This window comes from Xenopus laevis, chromosome 7S, assembly GCF_017654675.1.
Source record: "Xenopus laevis strain J_2021 chromosome 7S, Xenopus_laevis_v10.1, whole genome shotgun sequence".
Taxonomy (NCBI): Eukaryota; Metazoa; Chordata; class Amphibia; order Anura; family Pipidae; genus Xenopus; species Xenopus laevis.
In genome coordinates this window covers 2,316,770-2,330,607 of record NC_054384.1, presented here as the reverse complement: position 1 = coordinate 2,330,607, position 13,838 = coordinate 2,316,770, and the positions used below count along the sequence as shown (strand labels likewise).

At 43.8% G+C, this 13,838-nt stretch overlaps 1 protein-coding gene across 4 annotated transcripts in view; it reads right to left on the bottom strand.

The window, feature by feature from the left end:
• LOC108697311 (attractin-like protein 1) overlaps positions 1 to 13,838 on the bottom strand; it is a 294,681-nt gene that overhangs the window by 209,747 nt on the left and 71,096 nt on the right. For all 4 annotated transcript variants that reach the window (XM_041570808.1, XM_041570809.1, XM_018227239.2 and 1 more), the window contains exons 9-11: positions 13,568 to 13,823; positions 7,247 to 7,430; positions 1,010 to 1,164 (exon numbers count right to left, since the gene is read on the bottom strand). In XM_041570808.1, coding sequence (XP_041426742.1) covers positions 1,010 to 1,164; positions 7,247 to 7,430; positions 13,568 to 13,823 — 595 coding nt within the window. The remainder of the gene's footprint in view (positions 1 to 1,009; positions 1,165 to 7,246; positions 7,431 to 13,567; positions 13,824 to 13,838) is intronic.

Sequence of the window (13,838 nt, the reverse complement as noted above, 5' to 3'; positions counted from 1 at the left end):
CAATTCAGCAGGAACAGTCCCCTAAGTTTGCTCATAGTCTGTACAGAGAGATCCCATAAAACTATGGTACATAGGTATTCCCCTGTACTAAGCACAATTCAGAAGTAAGTTATATATCTGTCCTTTAAATGAATTGCTGGTTTCAATGAAAACATGACATCCTATCCATTTAAGCGCATTCCTCATTATATCTTTGGGCGCATCGGCAGGCAGGTGTTCTCGTTATTGTAGCTAAAAGGCGGTAACGTAGAAACTGTCAGATCTAAACGTCAAATTTGCAGACTGTTTTTCAGAGCCACAAATGTGTTTACTAATGGCGCATGGAGTGAAAATAATCCATTATCTCTGCATTTACAATTACATTTTTCCTCTGCTTTATTTTTCCCCATTCAGGCAAATGCAGTTAAGTGCCCACGGACCTTTCAGCCCTGATATTAACGGCCGCCAAACAGCCACTAAATGAGTTGCCACTTTTCTATTGTGATGGATTTAAAGGAGCAGGTCAGTGGGACTCCCTGCGCTCCCTTCCCAGTTAATCAGACTCCACAGCTTAATAGGCAGCTCACAAACGGCCTCTCTTTTAAAGCGACCGGACGCGGCCTAAACACCGTTATTAGAGCGAGCGTCACAAGCAGCGGCTAAAGGAACCGCACAATGGGCACCGAGAGGAAAGAGCAAATATTATCCCTGGGCTATTTGCAGTCGGAGAAGTAAGTGCTGACAAGAGCTGAAATGGCAAAGTCCTTTTACTTCGGGAAATAACGGGCAGTTTCTACCAGAGTCTCTTCTGTTCCTGCGGGTACTTACAGTCCCATTTACTACATAATAACTGTGGTAGCAGAACAATCACAGGCTGATTACTAAGAGAAAGCTTTTGGGGTGTCTGGAGTTCATATCAGGACCCACCATTTATATAAATACAGTAAATATGGCACATATGGCTCAAACCCACAAGAATCCCCCCATGCTGCCCCAGACATATAAAGGAGAGTGCAGAGGGGGCACTTACCTATGTCATAGGCCAAGAAATCAGCAGAGAAGCACTTGGCCCCATTACTCAGCGCCGTATCATTGTGAGTGTTACCCCCAAACACCAGCATGGTCCCACTGATGAGCACGGCCGTGTGCAGGTACCTGGAGAGACCACTCTCTTTCAGTATCGTCCTGCAAAACAGCAAAATCCAATGAGACTCCCCCACCAGACTCACCATCTTCCAATGATCCCTTCTACGTTATATACATTTATTTATGTTTCATGCTTTCTTCTCTGCAATCAGCATCGGACTGGAGGGGTGTGGGCCACATCAGGGGCCTGAAGTCATCGGATTACGGTCGGTGGGGGTTCTCCAGGGTTGGATTAGGGTCAGGTGAGGGTTCTTGGAGGTCGGTGGGGGTTCTCGGGGGTGGGGTTAGGGTCAGGTGCGGGTTCTTGGAGGTCGGTGGGGGTTCTCGGGGGTTGGGTTAGGGTCAGGTGCGGGTTCTTGGAGGTTGTGGGGGTTCTCGGGGTTGGGTTAGGGTCAGGTGCGGGTTCTTGGAGGTCGGTGGGGGTTCTTGGGAGTTGGGTTAGGGTCAGGTGTGGGTTCTTGGGGGTCAGGTGGGGGTTCTCGGGGGTCGGGTGGGGGTTCTCGGGGATTGGGTTAGGGTCAGGTGTGGGTTCTTGGGGGTCAGATGGGGGTTCTCGGGGGTTGGGTTAGGGCAGTGATCCCCAACCAGTAGCTCGTGAGTAACATGTTGCTCTCCAACCCCTTGGATGTTGCTCTCCGTGTCCTCAAAGCAGGTGATTATTTTTTGAATTCCAGGCTTGGAGGCAAGTTTTAATTGCATAAAAAGTAAGTATAGTGTAAAGTAGAGTTTCCTGTAGGCTGCCAGTCCACAGAGGGACGACCAAATAGCCAACCACAGCCATTTTTTGGCACTCAAGGGACTTTTATGTGCTTGTGTTGCTCCCCAACTCTTTTTACATTTGAATGTGGCTCACGGGTAAAAAAGGTTGGGGACCCCTCGGTTAGGGTCAGGTGCAGGTTCTTGGGGGTTGGGTGCGGGTTCTCGGGGGTTGGGTTAGGATCAAGTGTGGGTTCTCGGGGGTCAGGTTCTGGCGGGTCGGGTGCGGTTCAAGATTTCCTAGACATCATTAATGACAAAGTAACAGTAAAGCGCAGACTGACCACAAACTGACCATAAAGGCTGCACAATACATGCGAAAACCTCAGTCACCTACTAATAAACCATTTCTCATTCCTTTATAAATCCTGTGAGTGCCACCTATTTCTTCATTATATATATACTTATACATTCATATGGAAAAGTTTGGGAACCCCTTTGAGCCTGCATAATAATTTACTCCACTTTCAATAAAAAAGACAACAGTGGTGTGTCTTTCATTTCCCAGGGGTGTTTTCTGAACAAAGATTTTTAGTGAAGCAGTATTCAGTTGTATGAAATTAAATCAAATGTGAAAAACTGGCTGTGCAAAAATGTCGGTACTCTTGTAATTTTGCTAATTTCAATACATGTAACTGCTCAATACTGATTACTGGCAACACCAAATTGGTTGGATTTGTTAAGCCTTGAACTTCATAGGCAGGTGTGTCCAATCATGAGAAAATGTATTTAAGGTGACCAATTGCAAGTTGTGCTTCTGTTTGACTCTCCTCTGAAGAGTGACAGCATGGGATCCTCAAAGCAACTCTCAAAAGATCTGAAAACAAAGATTGTTCAGTATCAGGGTTTAGGGGAAGGCTACAAAAAGCATCTCAGAGGTTTATTAAACTGTCAGTTCCAACTGTAAGGAATGGAATGAGGAAATGGAAGGCCACAGGCACAGTTGCTGTAAAACCCAGGTCTGACAGGCCAAGAAAAATACAGGAGCGACATATGCGGAGGATTGTGAGAATGTTACAGACAAGCCAAAGATCATCTCCAAAGACCTGCAAGAAGATCTTGCTGCAGATGCAGGTGTATCTGTACATCGTTCTACAATTCAGCACAATTTGCACAAAGAACATGTGTATGGCAGGGGGATGAGAAGCCCTTTCTGCACTCACACAAACACACTCGCTTGTTCTATGGAAAAGATCATTTAGACAAGACACAGTCATTTTGGAACAAATGGACTGAGACAAAAATTTAGTTATTTGCTCATAACAAAAAGCGCTTTACATGGGGGAAGAAGAACACGGCATTCCAAGAAAAACACCTGCTACCGACTGTCACATTTGGTGGAGGTCCCATCATGCTGTGGGGCTGTGTGACTAGTTCAGGGGCTGTGTGGCTAGTTCAGGGGCTGTGTGGCTAGTTCAGGGGCTGTGTGACTAGTTCAGGGGCTGTGTGACTAGTTCAGGGGCTGTGTGGCTAGTTCAGGGACTACTGGGGCCCTTGTTAAAGTCCAGTGTCGGATGAATTCAACCCCATATCAACAAATTCTTCAGGATAATGTTCAAGCATCAGTCACAAAGTTGAAGTTACGCTGCAGGGGTCGGATATTCCAACAAGACAATGACCCTAAACTCACTTGGAAATCTACAAAGACATTTATGCAGAGGGACAAGTACAATATTCTGGAGTCCCCCGACTTGAATATCATGGAAAATCTATGGGATGAGTTGAAGCAGACTGTCCATGCTCGGCAGCCATCACATTTAACTGAACTGGAGAGATTTTGTATGGACCAATGGTCACAAATAGCCACATCCACAATCCAGACACTCATCAAAGGCTATAGGAGGGTCTAGAGGTGGTTACATTTGTATTGATGGAATATTTAGTTATGATGTATATTTTCTGTTAATCCAATAAACTTGATGTCACTACTGAAATACTACTGTTTCCATAAGGCAAGTTATATATTAAAATGAAGTTGCTACTTTGAAAGCTCAGCCAATGATAAACAAAACTCCAAAGAATTAAGAGGGGTTCCCAAACTTTTTCATATGACTGTATATAAACCACTCCGAAACACAACAGTTAAACCCCATGTAGCCTTTAAATACACAGAGATCAGGTTATGGGCCTGGACTTTCTGGATCAGTACTCATGGAATATATTGTATTTATATGATTTATACAGGATAACACTGCATTTCTATTCTTCATACTTGGAGAATTACAGAGAAGTAAAGAAAAGACAAGTTTCTTTGGTAACAGATCCAACTTGCCACCCGCAAACGGCATTTGAATCCAGAAAGTGTGCCTCCGAATTTGTCTTACATTATGTAGCAATTGGGGGGCCCCGAGTGAGCCCCCGCCAGATTCAGAGGCTTCAGTCGCCTTCCAGCAAACACAGAGAATGTTCCAAGAGACTGAACTTAATAACGGAACCGCTCGGAGGTGCAGAGAAGCAAAATGAACATGAAAAGGTCAATGAACGGACAGTGAGGAATTTCAATGCAGCTCATTTCAGCAGGAACCGCCAAGGACTCTCGGAGAGTCTCCAAGCAAAGAATGTCTGTCTAGCGTGAAATGTTCTCTCTCTGATGTGCCGAACTGATTCTTACAATCCAACCCAGTCTGTGTGACATGTACGCAATATAAATACATGTTAATAATAAATAATATTAATGTAACACTGCTGTTTTAGGGACCGCGATGAATTGCTGGAAATTGGGGAAAGGGGGAAACACCCCATTAGGTATTTCTTACTCCCAGAGAATAGGAATTTTAATCACTCTAGTTTAACTCTGACTCATATTAATCCTTAGAATGGTACTGTGTTATGGTAGAGTAGGAGATTGTATTCATACAGCAGTATAATAGTGTAGGAGGCATTTGCTTTATTGGAGAACACGGATCAGAGAAAAGATGATCTTTCCATTGAATTCACCTTTATCATTTACAGTAGGGGGTACATTATCCCTTATAATACATGAGTGATACTCAGAGTTCCCTGTATAACTCAGCCTGCAGCCTTGTGCCTTTATATGGTCACAGAACAACCCCTCAGTGACTTCTAATATCCTTATCATTTACAGTAGGGGGTACATTATCCCTTATAATACATGAGTGATACTCAGAGTTCCCTGTATAACTCAGCCTGCAGCCTTGTGCCTTTATATGGTCACAGAACAACCCCTCAGTGACTTCTAATATCCTTATCATTTACAGTAGGGGGTACATTATCCCTTATAATACATGAGTGATACTCAGAGTTCCCTGTATAACTCAGCCTGCAGCCTTGTGCCTTTATATGGTCACAGAACAACCCCTTAGTGACTTCTAATATCCTTATCATTTACAGTAGGGGGTACATTATCCCTTATAATACATGAGTGATACTCAGAGTTCCCTGTATAACTCAGCCTGCAGCCTTGTGTCTTTATATGGTCACAGAACAACCCCTCAGTGACTTCTAATATCCTTATCATTTACAGTAGGGGGTACATTATCCCTTATAATACATGAGTGATACTCAGAGTTCCCTGTATAACTCAGCCTGCAGCCTTGTGCCTTTATATGGTCACAGAACAACCCCTCAGTGACTTCTAATATCCTTATCATTTACAGTAGGGGGTACATTATCCCTTATAATACATGAGTGATACTCAGAGTTCCCTGTATAACTCAGCCTGCAGCCTTGTGCCTTTATATGGTCACAGAACAACCCCTCAGTGACTTCTAATATCCTTATCATTTACAGTAGGGGGTACATTATCCCTTATAATACACGAGTGATACTCAGAGTTCCCTGTATAACTCAGCCTGCAGCCTTGTGCCTTTATATGGTCACAGAACAACCCCTCAGTGACTTCTAATATCCTTATCATTTACAGTAGGGGGTACATTATCCCTTATAATACATGAGTGATACTCAGAGTTCCCTGTATAACTCAGCCTGTAGCCTTGTGTCTTTATATGGTCACAGAACCCCTCAATGACTTTTAATATCCTTATCATTTACAGTAGGGGGTACATTATCCCTTATAATACATGAGTGATACTCAGAGTTCCCTGTATAACTCAGCCTGCAGCCTTGTGTCTTTATATGGTCACAGAACAACCCCTCAGTGACTTCTAATATCCTTATCATTTACAGTAGGGGGTACATTATCCCTTATAATACATCAGTGATACTCAGAGTTCCCTGTATAACTCAGCCTGCAGCCTTGTGCCTTTATATGGTCACAGAACAACCCCTCAGTGACTTGTAATATCCTTATCATTTACAGTAGGGGGTACATTATCCCTTATAATACATGAGTGATACTCAAAGTTCCCTGTATAACTCAGCCTGCAGCCTTGTGCCTTTATATGGTCACAGAACAACCCCTCAGTGACGTCTAATATCCTTATCATTTACAGTAGGGGGTACATTATCCCTTATAATACATGAGTGATACTCAGAGTTCCCTGTATAACTCAGCCTGCAGCCTTGTGCCTTTATATGGTCACAGAACAACCCCTCAGTGACTTCTAATATCCTTATCATTTACAGTAGGGGGTACATTATCCCTTATAATACATGAGTGATACTCAGAGTTCCCTGTATAACTCAGCCTGCAGCCTTGTGCCTTTATATGGTCACAGAACAACCCCTCAGTGACTTCTAATATCCTTATCATTTACAGTAGGGGGTACATTATCCCTTATAATACATGAGTGATACTCAGAGTTCCCTGTATAACTCAGCCTGCAGCCCTGTGTCTTTATATGGTCACAGAACAACCCCTCAGTGACTTCTAATATCCTTATCATTTACAGTAGGGGGTACATTATCCCTTATAATACATGAGTGATACTCAGAGTTCCCTGTATAACTCAGCCTGCAGCCTTGTGTCTTTATATGGTCACAGAACAACCCCTCAGTGACTTCTAATATCCTTATCATTTACAGTAGGGGGTACATTATCCCTTATAATACATGAGTGATACTCAGAGTTCCCTGTATAACTCAGCCTGCAGCCTTGTGCCTTTATATGGTCACAGAACAACCCCTCAGTGACTTCTAATATCCTTATCATTTACAGTAGGGGGTACATTATCCCTTATAATACATGAGTGATATTCAGAGTTCCCTGTATAACTCAGCCTGCAGCCTTGTGCCTTTATATGGTCACAGAACAACCCCTCAGTGACTTCTAATATCCTTATCATTTACAGTAGGGGGTACATTATCCCTTATAATACATGAGTGATACTCAGAGTTCCCTGTATAACTCAGCCTGCAGCTTGTGCCTCAAGAAAATCCTTATAATTCCCATTAGGGGTACACAAGTTATGTTGTTAACTCTTTGGGTGACACAGGTGGTTCTTACCAAGTTCTTGTATTGACTTCGTATCTGTAGAGATCATCCACAAGACCATATTTATTTCCTGGTAAGGCCTTGTATCCCCCGTGTATGTAGATGGATTTAGTGACTGGCTCATATACACTGGTGTGCCCATATCCTCCTTGCACGATGGCCCCGCGAGTCTCAGGAACTAGCCAAGTATTGGACTCTTGAGGAAAAGGCAACACAAACATATAATATAAGTCTAATAATAAATGAAATGTATAAATATAATAAATAATAAATACAATAAATAACAGTCAAATTAAGCACAGGCAGTTGAATTTTAATTAATGAGCCATCTTCACCCTGCCGGTTTACAAATATAACTGAACTATAACTCTCAGCTCAGCTGTTTAGTTCAGAACAGACATACAGGATTGGTGAGAAACAAATCATTGTCTTAGAATTACTCTATTTATTTATATCAGACTAAATCTTATTTTAAAGTTAACTTTCTCTTTGATTAGTAATAAATATTCAGTGTAGGGCCGGGAGAACTTACAGAAATATAAAGTGAAATTAAAATCCCCCCCCCCAACTATTGTAAAGCTCTGCTCTATTCTAAACCACAACATTAAAACCATCACAGCGGATCAGAACCAAAAAGTTCCCCTTTATTCATGAAATGAATCATTCGCCCCAAACAGCTGCACAGGGAGAAAACTGGGGTCCTCAGACAGGACACCCCCCGATGGAGCACCAGGGGTCTACAGACACATTAAGGCAACATAAGGTTTGAAATATTTGGCTGGGTGTCGGCAGTGTCCCTCTGTGACTTAAGGTGGCCAAACACGGGCAGATTAAAGCCATCATTTTGGCTCCTTTAGATTCATTCAGCAGTTTATCTGCCCGTGTATGGGGCCCTCCAACAGGCTTCACTGAATCAGCACCATATCGCCCACACAGGGTGGGCCTGTCGGGGGAAATCAAGTGAAACAAGTGAATGTTACAGTGTATAGTCACCTTTATAGTTGTACCAAGGGATCCAACCTCAGTTTTCTCCTCCTGTAAGTAATGTTTCTATGAAACCTCCCCCCAACAGTAACCAGAATTAAAAGTGTTGCGCTGGGATAGTGGGGGCCCAACAATAGACCCCAATAATCAATAACCCCTCACTGTCTTTTCTGTATTCTTCCTTATCTACTCTACTTTATTCTTCTGTTTTTCACTTCTCCTTATCAATTGTATCAACGTTCTCGTATTTTTATCCTTCTTCCCCTTTTGTTCCTTAGAAGCCTTTCTCTCCCCCATCCTTCCTCTTCTCTCCCCTTCTATATTTCTCCTCTCCCCCATTTGTCTCTCTACTCCCTAACCCCCTTTTCTCCTTCTGTCTCTCATTCCCTCTCCTTTCCTTTTCTCCCCCAACTGTTTGGCCTTACTCTCCCCCATCCTCCCTCTTCTCTCCCCTTCTATATTTCTCCTCTCCCCCATTTGTCTCTCTACTCCCTAACCCCCTTTTCTCCTTCTGTCTCTCATTCCCTCTCCTTTCCTTTTCTCCCCCAACTGTTTGGCCTTACTCTCCCCCATCCTCCCTCTTCTCTCCCCTTCTATATTTCTCCTCTCCCCCATTTGTCTCTCTACTCCTTAACCCCCTTTCCCTTCTCTCCTTCTGTCTCTCACCCCCTCTCCTCTCCTTTTCTCCCCCAACTGTTTGGCCTTACTGTCCCCCACCCTACCTCTTCTCTCCCCTTCTATATGTCTCCTCTCTATTTGTCTTGTGAATTTGTATTTGTCTTAACTCTCCTTTCATTTGTGTTCCTCCTTCACCATCATGTCATTGGAGAAACAGTCAAGTTGTGAAACTTTTGGTGTCAGTATCCCTTTAAGAAATAATTCACATGAAATACAAAAATTCTAATTATGAATGAGATTAAAGCAGTGATTCCTGAGCATCTTCCTCCTCCATTGGATCCTGTTAAATCTGCCAAACAGCCCCAGGGGTCGAACTGTATAATTATTAAAGTGACTGTGATTTCCATAATTTACATTATAATGATTCCAGAGACCCAATTAATCTTCGCATGTTAAAGCCAAAAGCGGCAACGCCATTGATAAATAATGTATCAGGGAGGAGAAGGTCTCTGACTTGGGCCGTGCAGGTCACTCAGCATAAATGTCATTTACACACAGCTGTGAGGTGCAGGGGCCCGGGGGGGTCACGGCAGTAATTTTAATGCAAATTAAGATCAACAGCAAAATGGCTCTGAAGCTTCTCCCTATAATTAAATATGTTCAAAACGGATAATATCCGAGCGGAGTGATGCACATCCTCATGTATTTACACAAACACCTGGAGGGTCAGACGGGAATATGAGAAATATCATCGGAATAAAAGCAAAAGACTACCTACAACCCCTAAAAACATGAACTGATACAAACACTATCCTCGTCCAATCAGGAGTTACCTTATAGTAGTCTAGGGTTGGAAATAAATAAATATCTTCAGGTTCTGGGATTCTCCCTACTATACCTGCTATCCCACAGTCACACTCCCTTCCCAGAGATTATTATCCCACTGTTACTATAGACACATCTCTCCCTACTATACCTGCTATCCCACAGTCACACTCCCTTCCCAGAGACTATTATCCACTGTTACTATAGACACATCTCTCCCTACTATATCTGCTATCTCACAGTCACCCTCCCTTCCCAGAGACTATTATCCACTGTTACTATAGGCACCATCTCTCCCTACTATACCTGCTATCCTACAGTCACACTCCCTTCCCAGAGACTATTATCCACTGTTACTATAGGCACCATCTCTCCCTACTATACCTGCTATCCCACAGTCACACTCCCTTCCCAGAGACTATTATCCCACTGTTACTATAGACACATCTCTCCCTACTATACCTGCTATCCCACAGTCACACTCCCTTCCCAGAGACTATTATCCACTGTTACTATAGACACATCTCTCCCTACTATATCTGCTATCTCACAGTCACCCTCCCTTCCCAGAGACTATTATCCACTGTTACTATAGGCACCATCTCTCCCTACTATACCTGCTATCCTACAGTCACACTCCCTTCCCAGAGACTATTATCCACTGTTACTATAGACACTGTCTCTCCCTACTATACCTGCTATCCCACAGTCACACTCCCTTCCCAGAGACTATTATCCACTGTTACTATAGGCACCATCTCTCCCTACTATACCTGCTATCCCACAGTCACACTCCCTTCCCAGAGACTATTATCCCACTGTTACTATAGGCACCATCTCTCCCTACTATACCTGCTATCCCACAGTCACACTCCCTTCCCAGAGACTATTATCCACTGTTACTATAGACACCATCTCTCCCTACTATACCTGCTATCCCACAGTCACACTCCCTTCCCAGAGACTATTATCCACTGTTACTATAGGCACCATCTCTCCCTACTATACCTGCTATCCCACAGTCACACTCCCTTCCCAGAGACTATTATCCCACTGTTACTATAGGCACCATCTCTCCCTACTATACCTGCTATCCCACAGTCACACTCCCTTCCCAGAGACTATTATCCACTGTTACTATAGACACCATCTCTCCCTACTATACCTGCTATCCCACAGTGACACTCCCTTCCCAGAGACTATAATCCCACTGTTACTATAGACACATCTCTCCCTACTATACCTGCTATCCCACAGTCACACTCCCTTCCCAGAGACTATTATCCACTGTTACTATAGACACATCTCTCCCTACTATACCTGCTATCCCACAGTCACACTCCCTTCCCAGAGACTATCATCCCACTGTTACTATAGACACATCTCTCCCTACTATACCTGCTATCCCACAGTCACACTCCCTTCCCAGAGACTATTATCCACTGTTACTACAGACACATCTCTCCCTACTATACCTGCTATCCCACAGTCACACTCCCTTCCCAGAGACTATTATCCACTGTTACTATAGACACCATCTCTCCCTACTATACCTGCTATCCCACAGTCACACTCCCTTCCCAGAGACTATAATCCCACTGTTACTATAGACACATCTCTCCCTACTATACCTGCTATCCCACAGTCACACTCCCTTCCCAGAGACTATTATCCACTGTTACTATAGACACATCTCTCCCTACTATACCTGCTATCCCACAGTCACACTCCCTTCCCAGAGACTATAATCCCACTGTTACTATAGACACATCTCTCCCTACTATACCTGCTATCCCACAGTCACACTCCCTTCCCAGAGACTATTATCCACTGTTACTACAGACACATCTCTCCCTACTATACCTGCTATCCCACAGTCACACTCCCTTCCCAGAGACTATTATCCACTGTTACTATAGGCACCATCTCTCCCTACTATACCTGCTATCCCACAGTCACACTCCCTTCCCAGAGACTATTATCCCACTGTTACTATAGACACTGTCTCTCCCTACTATACCTGCTATCCCACAGTCACACTCCCTTCCCAGAGACTATTATCCACTGTTACTATAGGCACCATCTCTCCCTACTATACCTGCTATCCCACAGTCACACTCCCTTCCCAGAGACTATTATCCCACTGTTACTATAGGCACCATCTCTCCCTACTATACCTGCTATCCCACAGTCACACTCCCTTCCCAGAGACTATTATCCACTGTTACTATAGACACCACCTCTCCCTACTATACCTGCTATCCCACAGTCACACTCCCTTCCCAGAGACTATTATCCACTGTTACTATAGACACATCTCTCCCTACTATACCTGCTATCCCACAGTCACACTCCCTTCCCAGAGACTATTATCCACTGTTACTATAGGCACCATCTCTCCCTACTATACCTGCTATCCCACAGTCACACTCCCTTCCCAGAGACTATTATCCACTGTTACTATAGACACATCTCTCCCTACTATACCTGCTATCCCACAGTCACACTCCCTTCCCAGAGACTATTATCCACTGTTACTATAGACACATCTCTCCCTACTATACCTGCTATCCCACAGTCACACTCCCTTCCCAGAGACTATTATCCACTGTTACTATATAGACACATCTCTCCCTACTATACCTGCTATCCCACAGTCACACTCGCTTCCCAGAGACTATTATCCACTGTTACTATAGACACCATCTCTCCCTACTATACCTGCTATCCCACAGTCACACTCCCTTCCCAGAGACTATTATCCACTGTTACTATATAGACACATCTCTCCCTACTATATCTGCTATCCCACAGTCACACTCCCTTCCCAGAGACTATTATCCACTGTTACTATAGACACCATCTCTCCCTACTATACCTGCTATCCCACAGTCACACTCCCTTCCCAGAGACTATTATCCACTGTTACTATAGACACATCTCTCCCTACTATACCTGCTATCCCACAGTCACACTCCCTTCCCAGAGACTATTATCCACTGTTACTATAGACACATCTCTCCCTACTATATCTGCTATCCCACAGTCACACTCCCTTCCCAGAGAATATTATCACACTGCTAGTATAGGCTACTATAGGCTTCCCTAATATACACCTGGTACAAAAGGCACCGTCTAAGTAAAAAGTTGAAAAAAAAGTTCACGCCTTGTCCTTTAAAACACAAGAAAAAGAAACCAAATGGATAAAGGAGAGGAAAATATATGAAGAGCATGTGAAGTGAAGTAAAAGGCCCATTTGGATTATGTACATCTCTAACGCAGCTTTAAATCAGAAATTTGCTGAGAAACATAATTAAAGTGAAGAGCGCTGAGGGTTTGACAGGAGAGAATAATAAAAGGAATAAATCATTGGTACCAAAGGGGAAGTGTTGGGCTGAGGACAGTTGGGCAGACGACAGTTGCGGGAGAGATGCAGATAAACAGATTAGATGGCAACACATTCAAGGTCAGTATTTAGCCGGTTCCAAGGAAACTTTCATCTCATCGCCGTTGGGATTATATGAGGACATGAAGGAAAGGAGCGGATTTTACCTTCAGGAAAACAAACTGGCAGAAGTGGCTCTCTCTTCATATACCGCCACTAAATTAGAGGAAAACTACACCACCAAAAGAAACCATATGTCTATGCGACTTCCCAAAATATTTAACACGACATTTGAAAATGTCATTGCTATTGAAAGCAGCCTCTGTCTCTGCACTGCTGGTTCTGACTCCTGAATGTAGCAGAAGTCAGCTGATCTAGAGACCTGGAGAAAAACTGACTTTTACTACATTGTTTTAAGGCAAGAAGTCAGGCATGGGGGTACTACCAGCCCTGTGCCAGATTTTGCTTCACATTTCGTGATACCCTAGTTATATGGTGACCCGTGTTTGCCCAGGACTCACTCAGGTAGTATTCCTGCACGTTGCTGATGTAGCCGTACACAGAGGAGTAGCCAAAAATGATGATCATGACGGCATCTCGGTTATCCAGCTCCATGATGTGAGCGGTGTGGCCCTCCACTGCGTAGTGTTGCCCGTGGTTTAGCACCGTGGGTGTCCGGGTGCCCCAAGTCTGGCTGGAGATGTTGAAAATCCAAAGTTCATCAGTGACGTTGCCGCTGATGGTTTCAATCTTCCCGCCGTACATGTAGATGTCGTCCTGTGGGAGAAGGAA